This window comes from Prorops nasuta, unplaced genomic scaffold (assembly GCF_024137725.1).
Source record: "Prorops nasuta isolate Cenicafe-Biocafe unplaced genomic scaffold, Cenicafe_Pnas_1.2 PNAS00030, whole genome shotgun sequence".
Classification (NCBI taxonomy): Eukaryota; Metazoa; Arthropoda; class Insecta; order Hymenoptera; family Bethylidae; genus Prorops; species Prorops nasuta.
In genome coordinates, this window is record NW_027116827.1 from 2,574,640 (window position 1) to 2,593,418 (window position 18,779).

General features: G+C 34.1%; 3 protein-coding genes across 5 annotated transcripts in view; 2 read left to right on the plus strand and 1 right to left on the minus strand.

The window, feature by feature from the left end:
- Nucleotides 1-30: 30 nt before the first annotated feature.
- Nucleotides 31-6,295, plus strand: LOC136782817 (synaptonemal complex protein 1-like). Its single transcript, XM_066742504.1, has 13 exons — nt 31-674; nt 752-2,173; nt 2,258-2,577; nt 2,673-2,807; nt 2,880-3,017; nt 3,097-3,272; nt 3,362-3,512; nt 3,662-3,835; nt 4,584-4,723; nt 4,795-4,941; nt 5,011-5,175; nt 5,237-5,336; nt 5,396-6,295. The coding sequence occupies exons 1-13, from the start codon at nt 31-33 to the stop codon at nt 5,458-5,460; spliced, it is 3,777 nt and encodes a 1,258-aa protein (XP_066598601.1). The 3' UTR covers nt 5,461-6,295.
- A 2,243-nt stretch (nt 6,296-8,538) lies between these two features.
- On the plus strand, nt 8,539-11,069 carry LOC136782716 (polymerase delta-interacting protein 3-like). Its single transcript, XM_066742333.1, has 7 exons — nt 8,539-8,816; nt 9,152-9,591; nt 9,667-9,890; nt 9,964-10,019; nt 10,101-10,320; nt 10,401-10,606; nt 10,692-11,069. Exons 1-7 carry the CDS (start codon nt 8,800-8,802, stop codon nt 10,765-10,767), a joined length of 1,239 nt encoding a protein of 412 aa, XP_066598430.1. The 5' UTR covers nt 8,539-8,799; the 3' UTR covers nt 10,768-11,069.
- Nucleotides 11,070-11,271: 202 nt separating this feature from the next.
- centrocortin (cerebellar degeneration-related protein 2-like) overlaps nt 11,272-18,779 on the minus strand; it is a 43,252-nt gene continuing 35,744 nt past the window's right edge. For all 3 annotated transcript variants that reach the window (XM_066742329.1, XM_066742331.1, XM_066742330.1), the window contains 6 exons: nt 17,440-17,552; nt 17,212-17,360; nt 16,883-17,060; nt 16,178-16,467; nt 15,737-15,884; nt 11,272-13,438 (listed from right to left, as the gene is read on the minus strand). In XM_066742329.1, the coding sequence (XP_066598426.1) occupies nt 12,275-13,438; nt 15,737-15,884; nt 16,178-16,467; nt 16,883-17,060; nt 17,212-17,360; nt 17,440-17,552 (2,042 nt within the window). In that variant the 3' untranslated portion in view covers nt 11,272-12,274. The remainder of the gene's footprint in view (nt 13,439-15,736; nt 15,885-16,177; nt 16,468-16,882; nt 17,061-17,211; nt 17,361-17,439; nt 17,553-18,779) is intronic.

Genomic DNA, 18,779 nt, shown 5'->3' on the forward strand with positions numbered 1-18,779 from the left:
CACTACTGCCAACCAAGTTTATCCAATAAAATGAGGACTCACGATTCTAAAATAGGAGCCACGAATAAGAGTCACGATAGGAAGAGGCAAAGATTAACGAATCGAGATAACGAACGTCGTATGAACTTGCCTGAAGCTCCACTGAAAAAAAGGAGCAATTGGTCGAGGAAAATTGCAGCTATAAACGATAAGCAACAATGTGTGGAAAGAAAACCGAATATAACTATACTTAGACACGAATCGTTGAAAGAATTAAAAAGAAGCTTGCAAGATATCGAGAAAACTCAATCGAAGAATGATAAAGTTAAGAGAACGGTTCTGAATAATTACGATGATTCTAAGGGGAACAATGTGGAGAATAAAATTAAGGGGATTGATGAGAGGATTCGAATTATGTACAACATGCGTCATAAGAAGGTTGATAAGGCTGATAAGGCGTTAAAGTCGAGGATGAAAAATAAAAAGAAGCATTTGATTAAAGATAAACGTAAGAAAATAAATGCAGTGGATTATTCTAACACTGATAATGATCAGGTAGATGTGGAGGAAAAGCTTGAAGATAAGGACGTTGATGGTACTGCATATGAGAACTTGTACGACGAGATTAACGATGAGTCTGAAGACTCCAATGAAGATGTTAAAACAGACGAGACCTTAAAATCGAATTGGAAAAGGTAAGTGAAAAACTTTTTATGTTAAATGTATATTTTTGATTATTAAAAATTATTTGTTTGTTGTTAATTTTGTGCAGATCAGAAAATAATGAAGCAAGAATTAAAGATGATGATAAAACTCAGGAATCGATGAAGAATCCAGGACAAAAACAATCTGCTAAGGATATTGAGATAATGGCAGAAAAGATTTTGAGATTTGCAGATGAGATTGCAGCTGAGAAGGAAAAATTAAATGCAATTCGTTCCGATTATTCCGACACTGATTTTAATGGCGTTGTCGATAAATTTGGAAATAACGAATTGGGATTATTGGACGAAGAAGACAAACGATCGTTGAAAGCATTGATCAAAGAAATTATGAACGTGCAGAAAAACGTTAATAAAACTCTGAACATAATCGAAGGTAAATTGAAGAAAGACGAACATTCGAGCAGTCCGACGTCACAGAAGCATTTGGATAACAGTGGAAACTCGAAAAAAAATAATATGAGATTGATTAAGAAGAATGAGGAGGGTTCTGAAGCTTGGGTGGCTGATCAGTTAAAAAACATTTTATCAAAAATGATTAATAAGCCTAAGAATAACGTGAAAAATATCACAGTGGCTAAAAATGAAATGAAGAGAGCTTTGGATCTACTGGTGAATATTCCTGATTATGCTAGTTTGGTGGACAATGGATTGACGAAATCGAAAAGAAATGACAAGTCGAAGAAAGTGAAAGATAAAATTAAAGAACGACGAACAGGTGAATCAGCTGTTAAAAAGAGTGCTGGGAAAGGCTCTGCACAAAAGAATGTTAACAAAGCATCGAAGAAAGTGGCTAAGAAGAAGAAGGTGGTTAAACCAAAGAAAACTCCAGTTGCGATTGATGAGAAGAAAGTAGAAAAAGTAGAGAAGGACATCAAGAAGATTTTAAAGGAGGAGAGTAGCCTGGTTCAATCAGATAGAAAAAAGAAAAGTTCTGACTTCATTGAGTGCATTGACGATGAAGATTTAAATCCTTCGGAAACAAAAATCTCAGAATCTTATGAAAAGCTTCTGAAAACGGGTCAGTATAACTCTGGAAGAAAATTACTCGAATTTTCCGGCGAATGGGAAAACGACGATAATTCCTGGATCGATGAAAATTATCCAGAAGATCCTATCAAATTATTTTACGAAAGCTCCATTGATTCTACAGAGAATTACTCATTTGCTAATATAGAAGCAAACAAAACTGATGATAATATTTTATCAAATAAACATAAAGCAATATCACACGAAAATTCTTTAAACAAAATTTCCTTGGGACGAAGAATATTATCCATGAAAAAATCTCAAAAAAAGAATCAACAAGCTAAATCTACGAAAAAATCTAAGGAAGTTCTTGGAAAAGGTACGACCTCTTCTAAAGATAAAAACATGAAGAAAAGATCAAAGGGAAAATCGAGGGAAGGAAAATTAAGGAAATTGAAAGATTCTCAAGAGCTGGAAAAGAAAATTCGTCCTACAAAATTAGCGTAAGGAAAATGATAATGTATTAGTTATTATGGAGAATTAAGATAGGTCCTCTAATAATATTTACTCCGTCTTTGGAGCAACAGATCCGAATCATCATCAATGGAAGAGGGAAATGAACAACAGAAGGAAAAAGGAAAATGTTCCAGCTGTATTTGCGACATTGGAGCAATGCTGGATAATTTGAAGGACTTATTAGGGAAGATGAGTGATCCTGTAAACGATATCGGAATGTTCGACTGTGATACTTACGAAGATATAGGATCACAGATCATTCTGTCCCAATCTATGATGAAGGACACCGACTCTCAACGTCCACGAAACTTTGAAAAGCCTCGGGACCAGAAGTACGTAAGACCGGAAAAGGTAGAGAGTGTTTTGGCTCAAGAAATTCAATCCCAAAATGGTACACATTTTTTATTTTAACTTAATTTTCATGTTTCAATTAATGTAAATATTCTACAGAAAGCTCAATTTTGCTTTTTGTTGATTCTTTCCCAGAATTCGAAATTGTTTCACTGCCTGGTTACGACATTAACATTCCTTGTAGCAAGGATAATGCGGATGTCGCGTGGATGTCGAGTTACAACAAACCAAATTATATTTGGAAACGTTTGGATGGTAGCCCACTATCCGGTAACTATCGAAATAATTGGTGTCAAGGAAAATTAAATTTGCCTCTAGACTTATTTCTATCATTTTTCTAAGGATTCGTGCGGAAAAATGGAGATCTTGAATTGTACGATGTGGATGCCAAGGATTCTGGCAATTACAGTTGCGAGATTAGCTATATCGATCGGGAAAACGAAAAACCAGTTGAAAATATTTATGAAACCAGCGTGCAAAGTATAACGAGCCATAAGTTGCATGAATTTTGGTCGCAGAAAAAGGAATCTTTCAGGAATTAATTAAGAAACATTTTTAGTTGTAACGCTTCCAATTTATACATTACGTGGTGGATGTCGTTATCGGATTCAGTCTTGTGATGATATAGATATGGAAGGACTGAGCATAGGTTTCCCACAGAAACTTAAAGGAATAATATGTAAAAAAAATATTTGTGATACTCACGTTCTTCCGCCGTATTGTTATAGAGAACAGGTGAACATAATTATTAATTATAGGGTAAAATGAAAAAAGAATATTGTTCATTTTTTATTATTCAATATATTTATTACAATTTTTTGCAGATATTAATTAATACTCTGGTATTTCCATCACCAATCAACAAATTGATACCTGTTGGATCAATACATTGTGGTCTGCACTGTCGAAAGGCTCTACAGGACAAAATAGCTCTATTATTAAGACAGAATTTAAAAGATATTCTTGGAAGACCAAGTTAGTAGCCACACGTAAACTGTGAAAAATTTTGTACAGCAAAGCCTTTGTTATTTTAGATTATTGTTTTTTTTCTTTTAATAAAATAATGAAGGATTTGTTGTAACTGCTGTGCTTGATACTTTTTTTATAGAGATTCTTAACTACAGTTATTTTCAGGCTTCCTCATCGAGAGGAGAAACTGGTACCAAGTGAAGATAAATCGCTTAAATTAAGGAGAAAAAGAGGAAGGATTATCGAAGGAAGTAATAATGATAAATATAGTGAAGTTGGATTGTTTCTTGGATGTCCTGCAGGCTATGGTTTGCAGTCTACTCACTGCGGTCAGTCTACTGTAGTTTTTATTTTAATTGTATACACATTAGATCATCTTAAATTTTTTTTCTTTATTCTACATCCTACTTTTCTAACTTTTTACTTTTATCTATAAAATGAATTTCTTGCAGCGTAGAGCTTGTATCTGTTCTTTAGAGGACACACAACGACCATTTGATTTTTCCATAAGGTTAATACAGAGATTTTTTTTAATAAATTTTATAATATAAAACAATTTTCCTCATTATATATTTTATTGCAATTTGTTAGATAGTTCAATTACAGATTTGTTTAGAGTATCTTATTATTCGTTTTATTATTTTATTCATTTTCAGCAAAAAGCAGCTTGATAAAATCAATGTAATAATTTTACATGTTTTTCAATACTTAAATTACTACATTAATTATATTATGCTACTTTTTGCTGAAAATGAATAATGAGATATATTCTAAACAAATGTATATATAAACTACCTACCAACTTTCAATAGAATACATACAGTGGAAAATTGTTTGGTATTACAAAACCTATTTAAACAAAGATTCCCTGTGTCAATTTTATAAAAAAACGAAAGGATCGTTGCGCGACCTTTAAAAAAAAACGTATTAACTTTACGTTTCAAAAAAATCATTTTAAAGATAAAATTAGAATTAGGTAAGTGTGATGTAAAATAAAAAAATGGAGGCTGTCTAATAAATATACATAAAATTATAGTTCTTCGTATATTAATAATTATACTGTTTTCATTGTTCTAGTTCCTTGCACATCAGGATCTTATAGCGATGATAATGCATCCTTTTGTAAATCATGTCCATTGGGAACATACCAGCCAAATAGAGGAGCAAAGGCTTGCCATGCTTGTACCAATCCTTTTTTAAAAGACTGCTACAATATGGTAGTTCTATTTAATTTCATTAACTTGAACTGCATCTGGTATGATAAATTAATATTCTCTTTGAATTGTAGCTATGGAATTCTTCCTCTATGCTCCTAGTAATCATTGGATCTTTAAGTGCTATCATATCTTTAATTTCTATATTAATATGGTTATGTTGTTGTGGTAAAAAGAAGAGAAAATTTCATGAATCTAGCATCGCTCCATGCAAATATGAAGTATAATTCTTTACACACATTAGGTTTAATACAAATTAAATTTTGATATATTTTATTCACTGTTAACAGGATGAGATAGAGATGCAACCTTTCATAAAAGATGTAAGTGACAACGATGACGAGATATGTGAATATGATTATAAACCAAAAAAGAAGAGAAAAGTCAAATTAAAAAAGAAGATTGGTAAAGACGAAAGAAAAAGGACATGTGAAACTGATGTCTTCAAATCTAAAGTAAATATTAAATAGATTATTTCATTGTCCTACTATATAACACAATTACTTATATTTTTAGTTAAGGAAGCAACAAAGCTCTAAACCAGAGTGGAAGAACTATGTGCATCAATCAACCTTAACTGGTGTAGATTCTTATCGTTCTCATAAAGACTATATCAGTAAGTTAAACTTTAATAACTATGCCTTTAAGTCTGCTAACTTTCCTAAATATTTTTAGACTCATCTCCAAAAAGATATTATTATAGAAGACCACCTTTACCTTCTCCTGACTTTGATAGATGACAAAAGTTTTAAGAATATATATTTCATAAATAGATATTACTAGTGCTCAAGTATAAGAAAGATAAAAAATGCAGCACATCCCTATTTATATAGATTATTTTTAATTTTAATACAGTCAGAAGATAGCTAACCTATTCGACTATATTTAATTTTAAAGACTATATATAAGCTGTTATTATAAATCCCATATATTTATATATAATGTACCTCGTAAATAAATTATATCTTAAAATATCATATTTAATAAAAATAGTATCCATTCTGTGATTTGGACACAAACATAATGATACTAGTATGAACAACAGTGCACACACATACTATCAACACTATATTTAACCAATTTTTATTATTTTGGGAACCTTTTTTATATACTTATACAGCTACATAAGCCAGATTTATTATGTTTGTATTCACATGCATAGATAGAATACTTATGCTAAGCTTAGGTATTTAAGTGTATAATCAAATAATATTGAGCAAAATGTAAATGCAATTATAATTACAAGAACTTTTCAATTATTATAATGTAAAGTTAAAAAAGAAAACTAAAATTACATGAGATTTTTAGGCAATTGTAAAATTATACTATACAATTTATACATGCGTTTATAATTTTGTTTCTGCAATTTCAATTTATATTAACATAAGAATTCTTATAATTGTACCTACACTTTGCCCAGCACTGCAAGTAAATTATAGTATAAATGATAAATTTCTTTGAGACAATTAACCATTTAATTTTTGTTTATGCTTTATTATCATATATACATTAAGTTGTTAATAGACAATTGGTAATCTAAGAGCATAAGATTCACTATGCAATTGGTCTCCCGAATCTAAAAGATAGAACTATGATATAAAAAGTACCTAAACCTAGTTACTACTATAAAGAATTGAAATATAAAATTTTACCACAATGATTTAATCCTTCAAACATTGATGTCGAAGGATTAGAAATGGAGTTGCAAATCCACTTCCAAGGAAAAGTGTGAAAATTGCAGTTAATTTATATTTGTTGCTGATATCAAATGGCAAGTTCTGAAAATATGAAGTAGCTTCTAAAAATTATGTGTTCAAACACACATTGAATGGAATGTGTCATAAAATTGTAATAAATTCATAAAATGAATATTATTATTATATAATGTAAAAACTAATTGCTTACACTGCCAGGATAGCCATCGTACGGATCGTGGTGTGATCTACGAACTGAAGAAGTCGTAAATCTTCTAATAAGTTGTCTAGCCAGCATTTCGAATGATTATTAACTTTTAGTCAATTAAAGATATTTCAACAAATTGCGTCTATCCAATTGATCTCTATACCGATTATACCTGCGGTTCCTTACCCAGTTAAGTGAAGCAAGTGAACCAAAAGTCGATGCGCAAAGTGGGAGAATTCTTACTACTGTAACTACTGTAGGTAGGTATGTACTGTACCCAACTGTTCGATGTGAGAAAAAAAATTTTGCTAAGTGCTAGGTACCTTTAAAAGTATATATGTATGTATACCGGAAATTGTTATGTGTGGTTCAAACAACTTGGCTCTCTACTTTTTCAGCAAAATTTATAAATTTATCATGAAATTTATATGTTACGCGTTACATTATAGCCAAACCACACATTATTAATTTCCTGAACCAGTATAATGAATAGAATGTCACTCAGGTTTTTTTTGATGCATTGAGGATCGGTATTACATTCCAAGTCCAAAGCAGCACTGGGTTAAAAGGGGTAAGCTAATCAGCTGCTAAGAGTTTTCCCGTAAATTATTTTTTCGGTAAAATTTTTTTGAGCACATACTGATGCAATTGCTCAAAACACTAGCACAACGCTATTAAAATTTAATAAAACTACCTTTAAAGAAAAACTCGCACGCGACGATCCTACCAAACGGAAAAGCTTAAAATAGCGCGCCGGTTAGCGTTATCAATACTTGTCGGTTTTCACTGTGTTCCATACCCTAAACAAGCCTTGTCTGATTTGTGATCCGATGTATTAATCACGGTCATCTAATTATCACATTTATGTGTTCGATGTATTGTAAAGCCTTTATGCGCGCGTTTCAAAACGCTCTGTTATGTATAAGGCCCGCGAATAATAATTAGGATATTGGTATTTCCCGCACTGAAATTTGAAAAACGAATTTTGGCATGAGCAATATTGAAAAAATTACGTTATTTCGTAGATATTTTGAATCACGAAAGTAGAAAATAATATTATACAATTTAAACGCACACTCACTGGTGGTACATTGGTCATTCTACAATAAAGATAATTAAAAATTACTTACATTAGTTGGCGCGCGTTGAATGTCTAAGGCTGCCTTCACATGCGGTGTAAGATATGTACGGCGTACTACGCCAGCACCCAGCAGCATGCTTGCGTATTATCGCGAAAATGATTTGATTAGTTAATACGTTTTAGCGTAAGTTACGTTTACGCACCTTACAGTTACATCGCATGTGAAAGCAGCCTAATAATGGGGGTGGCAATATGGCGGCAAAAGCGGCAATAATGGCGACAGTGGTCACAGTGGCGGCAAACACTCGCGAAATGGACAAAAAGCTCGATCGATCAGGCATCAGCCCACTTCCCGCGCGCGTGCAGACTGCAGAGAAACAGGACTGGAGATTTATGGCGCTGGCAAAAGGAGCTGCTACTGAAATACTACTATATGATTGGTCAATCATGTAACGCCATTTTTAATCGACCAATCATATTGTATATTCGTGCAGGTCCGTAGCAATCGCTTTACTAAATGGATATATTGATGCTGCGCTAAGTCGAGCTAAGTAAAATGCTGAATATTATTGGTCTATTTCAAAAGCACTGAGTAATCGACCAATAATATTCAGTATTTTACTTAGCTCAACTTTCTATTTACTAGTTTCGAACACAGCCTTAGCGAATGTGTTAACTGAAAGGACTGAAAGACGAGCAATATTTATGCTGCCGACCTTAATGACCTTATAGCCGAATTGCGTATACTTCTGGCTGTAAATATATTTACGCGAAAGATAAATAATAATAAGAGAAAGTTTATATTATTGGTTGTCGAAAACGAGACCAAAACTTTTACTATTCTGTGTAATTTCGTTAAAATTTATTCTAAAATTTGTTAGAATGAATGGAAAAATAGAAATTTGTCCAATTATTTTCTCCCTCCTCGGATATCTTTAACGACTAAACTGATAGGCTGTAATGTCAGATTGCCTCTCGCACAGTTTGCCGCTTTTGTGATGAAGTTCAGAATTGTGTGGAATTGTGGTTGGTGTGGTTATGGATGGTAAAGTTTAGATGACATAATTAAGAAAGCTAAAAAACAAAGCTAACAAAAATGAGAGGTAGAGGAGGGTAAGTAGAATAAAAGTAAACTGTAGGATCCTTAAACTATGCAAAACTGAGAAATATTGTTTTCGACATGTTTAATGATTTAAGAATTATTCGCTATGTTAAAACATTTCGATCTTCTTATTGAGGTTATTTGGAGTCTTTTACTTTCAATGAATGTTTTCTCCAAAATGCATTGACACATTTATATATTTTAATTTAAACTAAAGTTTCTATGGTAAAACTGAGTGCTTTAAAAATCTACATATATGTGCAAAATTTTAAGAGTATCTTATTTTGGTGTATTGTAATAAATATTATTGTTTTTGATTCAAATGGTACATTTTGGGTTTTTATAGTGCTCGTAGGGGTGTTAATAGAGGTGCAAGAGCCAATGGATCTACAAGGGGTGGAAGTAGGGGTGGAGGCAGAGGTGGAGTCACAAGGTCCAATCCAATTACAGATGCAAGATTTAAAATTATACAAAAAAATAGGGAGAAGCTGACAGATGCTCGGGATAAGTTAGCAGAGATCGCCAAGCAAACTGATGCTAGATTGAAATTAGATAAAATTAGAGCCTCTCAGTTAAAAAAAAACGAGGCTCCTCTTCCAGGAATATCTCGCAAGACTGGCAGAAATGGACGGATTTCTTTAACTACAAACAAAGTACCACCAATTATGACGCATGTAATGCCACCAAATAATTATATGCCACCATCTACAAGACAAGTTGGATATCGGCCTACGCCAATATCAGAAGCACACTACATGCCTGAAATGAGCATGGATTATAATGATGGTACTGATCAATTCTATCATTCTTAATAATATTTTGCCTAAACTTATATTTAATATTTTTCCTTACTTCACACAGATTACATTATGGAAGCTGCTCCATTGAGAAGAACTGTAAGTAACGAATATGCACCAGCACCACCACCACCACCTCCTGTGTTCAATATTAAGCCTGTTTCGCCATATACCTGGGTAAAACCTCCAAGCAGTAATATGTCAAGATCAGTACCCCTGCATAAATCTGACTTGGACAGGGAAAGAGATAGAGTTAGAGACTTTAAAGTTGTTGCCAGATCATCTATGGTTAATATTAATACTGATTTCATCAATTATCCATAGTAGTTTCAAAGTTACAAAACAGTACTTATTTTTATAGGCAAGACCAATGGCACCTCCATACAAAGATGATTGGGCTTTTATTACAAAATCAAGGTTTAATATAAATAATTTTTTGTAAATGTACGTTATTTTTTAATGAGAAGGAGCTAGAAATATGTAATTGATTGTTTACAGAACAATTCTGGCAAATGAGTCTTTAGAGTCTAAATATTATGAAGCAAGGAGTCAAAGGGACATAGGAGTAAAGTCCCGTTTGGATTCAATGCAAAATAAATCCCGTACCATGAGTATGATGTCTCGACCAAAGCAAGGCGTTAATACCTCGTTACAATCAACTGGATATCGAATTGTAGTATCCAATTTGCAAGCTAACGTCACCCAAGAAGACATTAAAGTGAGAATCTCATTGAATGAAAACAGTAATGTGCGTAAATGCCAGTGGAAATGGATTTAATGAATTATTGAATATTCTAGGAACTTTTTGAGGATGTAGGTGAATTACTTGTATCACGTCTGGTACGTCCAGGAATAGCAGAAGTAATTTATAAAACTATGAAGGATGCAACAAAAGCGGTAGAAACTTACCACAACAGGCAGCTGGATGGACATCCAATGAAATGCTTACTTGTTCATCCACGACCAAAAACTAATCCAGGTGGCCCTATTAGGTCTCTTCCAGAGTAAGTATAATCGATTACGATTGATCTAATTGATTATTACCAATAAATCGGGTTTTGTTCATTTATTTTATACTTATGCAAACAGATCGAGAAGAACCAGTTCAAGTTACGTTCAACCGAGTTTAGGGGCAGTTCATCGCGCGTTGTTTGATGACTCGTAATCAATTAAAGTGCTATTAATGAACAAGTGTTTAATGAGAATTTGGAATAATTGTATGAAGGAAATTAATTTCGATTTTAGTGTTCAAAAATATTAATTTAGAGGACTGTAAGAGATAACGCGCGGTAAAGAATATCATGATGCGATCGCTGATATTATTATTCTGTAACTTTACTGTAATATTGAACATCACAGGCTTTATTACTTTCTTGTATTTCTACAAGCTCACTTTGCTAATAGATTAGTTTTATAGCAAAGATTTTTAATCATGTGAACAATGGGGGTACAAGAATCTCATTGTACATTCATTATACTCAAGTAAAATTGTACACTTTAATCTATTGTATTCCAAAATTAATGCATTTACGATATTTGTTTCGTCGTGTAATAATTTGTATGAATGTAATTATTAATGAAAAAAAATGAAAAGCATGCAATAAAGTAAAATCTGATTGGAAAAATTTAAAACGTCTAATTTTTTGCCTTAATTGGTTCTTCAGTAAGATACAATGATAAGGAATTTATTATGTCATACAATATAATGATGCTATGTAATATAGACTTACAAAAGCTAATGTACCATACATGCATAAACTGTCATAAAACGAGAACCCATTTTTGGAATAGGCTTTTTGGAAATAGTGGAACTATCGTTAAAGTTACGATTTTAATTTAACACTGAAAATGGCACATAAATAATTTGTCAATTCTTTCCATACTATTTCTTTTTCGGACCTCTCCAAGTTCGAATTGGAACTTCTTTTGACGAGAAATACAAGATTATCTCAGAGCAACTGAGTCCAAAGAATTGAGTATCTCGCGTCTTACATCATATAATATATATACATATATATATATATATATATATATTATATTATATATATATTAATAAATAATTTCTCTTACAGGTAACCATGATAAAAAAGATATACAAGATATAAAATATATAATATACCTAATGGATAAATACTACCTAATACCTAAAACAAGAGTGTTTAGACACCTTACACCTTTATCTCATTTACAAAATCTAGTCGAAATGAGTTATTCTCTCAATACATAGTAATTGAAAGTAAGATGTCCAATAATCATAAAATCATTCTGAATTAAAATAATAGAAAAATATGAATTTTATTATATTTGTATATCAAGATTGACTTGAAGAAGGACCTTGCAGTGAAAGATGTGTACATAAGCAAAATATAGAAAAAATAATTTAAAAGAAATTAATCAAACCCAAAAAACATTTTCTCTCAGAAATCATGCTTTCATCGACTGATTTGTCCCATTCTCCTATTATTCTATTGAGACTTAGAACAGAGAGGTCATGTTTTGGATCTATTTGGCGTACGAAGGATCTCCGCATAGGGCTTTTACAATCGACTAAGTAAGCCTCATTGGAGAGAAAACTACTCTTCTCTTGCACCTCGTACCCAGTGAAATTCATCAATTTTTCAATAATACTTTTGTCGGTTTGCGACACGTCAATGCTATTATCATTTTGGGTTTTAGCTTCTTCGATGATGATTATGTGTTTTTGGTCTATTTGGCGTGCGAAGTGCCTCCGCATAGGACATCTCTAATCGTCTTAGCCGAGCAACCTCGACAGAGGCGGAGCTTCTCTTGTATTCCTCGCATCCCGAGGAATTGTTCAAGTTTTGCTCAACGTTTCTGGAATAATTTTTCTGCTCGTGATTGACTCTCCTTCCCCTGGCGGAAGGGGACCTCCTATTGGCCCTTCCGATGTTCTCTTCTTGAACCAATGGCTCGTTAAGATTCAGCGGCCTGAACTTCCTCCTACCAGACGGTTTGGCTTGAATAAACTTTGGATTGGTTGTAGGAATGACATCCGGTGTATCCAAATTTTTCTTTTTCGTCGAGGATCGTTTCTGCCTAACCGAAATCGACAAATACTCCAATTGGCTCCTGCCAGGCTGAGAATAAACGTGTTTTCCCTTGGTCGATTCCTGCTTTCTGTCTTTTTCCGTTTGAATCGGTGCTTGTATTCTATACACTGGTTCTGAGACAACAGATGAGATTACGGAGGACATAACGCTGAGGTTGTCATCGGTGGCTTCGCTCGGTGCATCTTCTTCCATGATTGTAGAGGGCTCTGCATCCTGCTTAGTGCACGATTCGTCGCAAGATGGCAGCAGTTTTCCTTCTTCCTTCGCCTCGGCCGCTCGTTTTAGGTTATTAATGATTTCGGTAAACAATAACTTGTACTCTGGGGTCTTTCTAAATCTGCTCTCAAGTGGATAATTGTCATCGTAGATACTGAATTTGCAGTCTTCACCATCCGCAATGGAGCATAGCAAAAATCCAGCACGTTCTTCCGTTTGAGTGGATTTATTGCTGGTTTCTTCTAGGAAACCGGAAGAGGAGGTTTCAGCCTCAGAAAAGTCGGTAGGTGTTGCTGAAAACATCTTCTTTCCGTTGGTCTCCGTTTTGGCACGAATCTCGTGTTCCGTTGGTGCGTTGTGGAAATTGTTGAACTCACCGGACATTTCGAGCTCCTCTTGCAAGGATTTGCATGGTGGTGGAGGAAAGTTTTTTCGACGGGACGATTGATTTTGAATCTCCACTAAAGCCTGATATTTCTGAATCAGTTCCTTATACACACTCCCGTTCCTCTCCTCCGGTGCTGCGGCTACTGATTTTCTTGACGTCTCCTGCACATTAAAAGTCATTTCATGCATATTGCAGTATATCAAGGAAAAGAAGCAGTGGCTCAATTCTTGCGTGCTACTGAGAAGAAATACAGGAGATAAGATGATGACGTATACCAGGAGAGAAATGGAAATGATTAAGGAGCTGCCAGATTTATAGGAGATTAAATCAAACAAAAGAGAATAGTTTCTGTTGAAAAATACATTTTTTATTTAAAGTCGTATAAATCTGGCACTTACATTGCGTACAGCAGCCTTCTACACAACACGTGGACTAGATACAACAATAGTATCAGCAACAATAATAATAGTAATAATACTAACAATAATAATACTAAAATAATATTGATAATATAAACTACAGCAACAAGAGATGCGGGTATGTTAATAGAGTCTTATTAATAAAGCGATGAAAAGAAGAGGAAGATAAGTCTCAATCAAAGCATTGAACTAAAATTAATCTTAAGGTGCGGGTGTACGACGCGCGTCCATTCCAAAGTTCCATACACCGCGTGTCCGCCCCAAGCTCCGTGTACCCGCACCTTTACGAGTACCTATAAGCTATTTTATTATATATCGTCAAAAACCAAAGAAAAATAGAAATAAACTAGGAACTGAAATTAAAGCATTGTGACACCGCGTATATATTTCTTTGGGAAATAACGGTTTATTATTCATGGTAAAATTACCATTTTTAATCTCCCAACCTCCTTCACTCACTCACACTATTAATGCTAAATGTAAGTGTCCAGTTACATTCATATACAAAAGTAAAAAAACTTACAGCTAATACATTGTATAAAATTTGTACCATTCAATTCATTGGTCAATTAAATAAAAAATTATCCATCGTTTTATTTCATCGCTCTCGCAGTTGCCAATCATTATTAATACGATTTCCAATATGTACAAGATAGAAGAAGCTTTGCAACGTTATTAAAGTGAGGGATATTTTTTGTAAAGAAAATAAAGCGTTTAATTGTATACTTAATCCAGCACGACGATTAAAGAGAATATATTAAAATATTTGTTAAAGTACGGGTACACGGCGTGTGAAATATACTCGCAGTGCGTGAAACGTGTGGAGTGGACACGCAGCGCGGGGAGTGGACGCGCCCTGCGTCCTAACCTAAAAATCCGCACTGCGCGTGTATTTCACGCACCGTGTATACCCGCACCTTTACAGATAAAACTTTATAACGCACATTTCCTTATTTCTCACACAAGATTAAAACATATGACCGGAGAAACTACTCATCGAACAATTAAAAAATTTAGCTCTTTTACAAGTTTCACGTAACGCGATAGAGAGCAACAGTAAAGGTTAAATAAATTAAACAAACAAGATTAGAGTTTAGTGGTACTAGTAGAGAAATAGAAGAAAGGAAAGAAAAAGGGAAATCAAACCCCACTTAATTTTCTTACTGTTTTGAATGGGTATAGGTGTGAGTACACACGTCGCGACGGTGCGGCCATTTTTGTGCGGTATACAGGTTTTTCGCGCGCTTTTGGAGTGGACGCTCGGCGCGAAGTACAAGTATTTTTAGATAACGTCACGCGTTTGCTTTGCGCGTCGTGCGTCCGGTCAAGGTGCGGCATGGCTCGTGTGTCCTCTCCACACGCCGCGCGTTCGCTCCACACGCTTCACGCACCGTGTACCCGCACCTTAAGACATTTTTCAGCACAAAAATTGGTATTCGATAAGGCGCTAACAATGTCGGTATGACAAGTTTTTTAACATAGCTGATTGCGACATTAATTTTGCACGTGAGCCGTATGAACAGATAACTCAACAGGAAAATCCACAAACAACAAATATTGTATTGTTTTTTAATTTCTCGTCTATGACTACTTTTATCGCTGGGTTGTGTTTTCATTAATTGACTTGCGACTGTTTCCTGAAGCAGATAAAAGACTATTACCATCGGTTTCTTTTCGAGAAAAGAGTGAAAACACATAAAATAAAAATTGAAAAATCCTGGTTATAATTTATATGAACGTAACACGATATCAATGTAATGTTTTCGTTGCTGCCCTAGCACCTTGTCGGATATTCTTCTATCACTATTCATAACAACAATAGTTTACTCGTATACATAAAAATACTGATGAAAAAAAAATGAAAAAGCTGCAGGCTACTATATAGCTGATAAATAAATAAAGCAGGACAGAAAGATATTAAATGAAAGATTAGCGAGTTTAGGAACGAGTGTCTTGTTAAATTCAGAAGATGAAACGAGAGGACGCAAAGGTAACGAGAATAATTAAAGAGAAGCAGGTAATGCTGCTTAATGGATTTACCTGGACGAGGGGTTCGGTTTCCTGTAACTGGCTCTCGCTCATAAACGCCTCGGCAATGCTGAGGTCATCGTATTCCTCGTAATCCAGTAATTCGTCGTGGATCTTTGAATCAACGCTTCTGAGGCAGCGACCGCACAAATGACCTTGCCTGAACCATCAAGAAAACAATCATAATGGTATCATGCCACTCTAAACTACATACACACTAATGAAAATGTCTTTTCAATAACCATCATTAGAAGTAATGATAAAGTTATAAAAATAAGGATTTGATGAATATTCATTTCACAAATGACTGACAAGGAACATAATTAGGGGAAAATAATTAAATATATATATATATTAAATAGATTTAGCGTTTAAATTTATTACATGAAAATGATTGAAATAATTTTACAGGGAAGCAATGCATCGTGAGACCAAGGTAGAAAATGGAGTTACCTGACTTCCTCGAGGGTACTGATCTCATCTTGGAGGCTCTTGATATCCTGCGCTTTGCTACGCATGATGGCCAATTGTTCCTCGAGTGCGCTGTTCTCTTGAAGCAAAGAAGCCAGCTGTTGCCCGAGTTCGACGTTTTTCTTCTGTTCTCTCGCCCTTTGACTGCGGGCTTCTTGGACCTGTCTCATCAGTTCTGTCATCTCTTCGTCGTAGGATAAATTGCTAGCCAATCGAACGTTAACATCGCACGTTGATTCCAGACAAGACTTTGGTGAATGTGGGGCAGCCATCTGTAGAAGAAATTTAGTTATTTCTGCAATTGTTTTTATCGTAATTTGAACTATCATCCTTTTGAATCACAGAGAAATAAAAAATTTTCATGGATTCGAGATCAAGTGTTGATAAATTTGAAATAAAAAATTTTTTTTATATATACCACGTGTTATAATAATTTTGTTAAATTCCGTAGAACGTTAATAATTATTACACAAAATAAAATGTACAGTAAAATATTAATGTAAAGAAACTTTTTTTCAAATTCAACCACTTCAAGCAAGGTCATTATTAGCTTTAGTTTACATCATAGAGGAGTCTTAAGAAATAAAGTAAACAATGAGTTTTAGGCACTTGGACCTTTTCACTCTTTAATTATGCTGAATGATGTTTATCTTTTTTTCTGTCTGTATATTACACAATTTATTATACCTGTGGTATGCTGCCATCTTGCATAACCGGAGTCTTGGAGGAAGTCTGCGAATACTGGGCCGCGGCTTGGTTTGCTGCCTGTTGCCTCAGAAGCGAATCTCTTTGCGTGTTTAATTCGTCGATTCTTTTCTGCAGTTCGTCGCATCGTGCTTCCAGATTCTCGATGGTCACACATTGACTGAAGGAAATGCACAGGAAATTATAATTACAATATATATATATATATATATATATATATATATATATATACAATAATAGAAAAGAAGAAAGAAATTTTCTAGTGAAGAAAGAGAAAAGAAAGTGAGAAATTTCTAACACATGTATCACACCTTTTGATGAGTTTCTTGTCACTGGAATTTTCAATAACCAGTCGATGATTGGCACGTTCCAAATCTTGAATACTGACTTCCAATTGTTCATAAATCTTTAGTCGTGAATTGTTGACTTCCTTCAGCACGGCGGTCTGTTTCTTCATGTGCTAAAAGATCAGGAAAATTATAGAGAAATGAAGAAACGTGTGAAAATAAATTCACGAAATTCTATGTATGTGTACTCACCTCAATTTCTTGCGCCTGTTCCTCGATCGTGCATTGGTGCAGTTTAATATTGTTCTCCAGTTCCTTATTTCGTTCGAGTAAAGTTTTGCCCAGCTCCGCCGCCAGTTGAAGGTCTGCAAAAGAAAATATTTTAAAATTAGTTGAAAAATGACATTAAACAATCGTCGAGCGAGGCGATTCGAGGCTCGATAAACATTTTTCGTGGCTTTTCCACAGAAATTTATTGTTAAAATTAAAATGGCAAATAATATAATAGTACGACGTCTCGAGTTTCTATATTTCACTCGAATAAACGAGTGTCGAACAGTTAAAAAAGACTCTCATCTCTACGCTGATGATATTATATACCAGGTGTCTGATTAAAACTAGGATCACTAGCAGTTTTCAATTAACCAACTTTAATTTTCAATATCATTTACATATACGTATATGTACGATAAAAAATATTTAATTCAAATAAACAATTATTTAAACCAAGTTATTGTTTGTCTCAGTGTTATATTTTTACCGTACAAATTCTCCTAAGTTTTGGATGATCAAAATATGAAACAGTTTAAGAGTTAACTATATAGCTAAACATGAATTAGATTAATAAAAATATTCTCCATATCCTTTTCCCATTTAACTTTCACTGAAAAAGTTACTGAAAAATAACCAAACAAACTTATAAACCGAAACTAAGCTCATCAAGGTCTTAGCAAAGATAAACTTTCCTCATTTTAATCCTTCGTACAATACTTACCTCATCTTTAATCTCATGTAATTACCAAACTAAAACTGGAGCTTAGAGTGACAAAATTCGTTCTGAGAATGAAAAAATGCTAAAATTCCTAGCTCTACATAGTAGCGACGAGTATTCTAACAAAGTCTAAGCAAAAGAAAATACAATCTATCGATCCTTCCACCCACCACTAAGAAGTTTCTAATTAAACAATAATTACTCTTGAACAACACCTCTATTAACAATTAACTTGAGAAATATCCCAGAAACATTTTCCTTGATTATTCGTGCTATCCAAATTACATAATAATTCGCCTTAATTAATCGGCCACCCGGTATATAAGAAGAACGTGGAAACGCGTTACTTTTCCCTCGTTACGAATGGAGCAGCAAACGCGAAAAGTCGACGGAGGAAATTTGTAAGGTACAAAAGCTTCACAGCTGTAATTTACGATTGAAATCGAAGAGTTTGAGGAACTTTGCTTAAAACAGGTTTTTGCGTTACGGAATCTGGATAAGTGGAAGTCGATGTAACGCAAATAACGTCGAAGGTGAGTACAGTGCATCGGACGTTCGTCACTGGTCGTCGGGCAAAATTCGCTGGTTGCTTTTGAAATTA

Coding starts and splice junctions, on each gene's coding strand:
- LOC136782817 (XM_066742504.1), top strand. CDS start 31: ATGAGGACTCACGATTCTAAAATAGGAGCCACGAATAAGAGTCACGAT. Junction 2,808..2,879: donor GGATGGTAGCCCACTATCCG/GTAACTATCGAA, acceptor CATTTTTCTAAG/GATTCGTGCGGAAAAATGGA. Junction 4,942..5,010: donor TCGCTCCATGCAAATATGAA/GTATAATTCTTT, acceptor CACTGTTAACAG/GATGAGATAGAGATGCAACC.
- LOC136782716 (XM_066742333.1), top strand. Junction 9,891..9,963: donor TTGTTGCCAGATCATCTATG/GTTAATATTAAT, acceptor TTATTTTTATAG/GCAAGACCAATGGCACCTCC. Junction 10,020..10,100: donor GCTTTTATTACAAAATCAAG/GTTTAATATAAA, acceptor GATTGTTTACAG/AACAATTCTGGCAAATGAGT.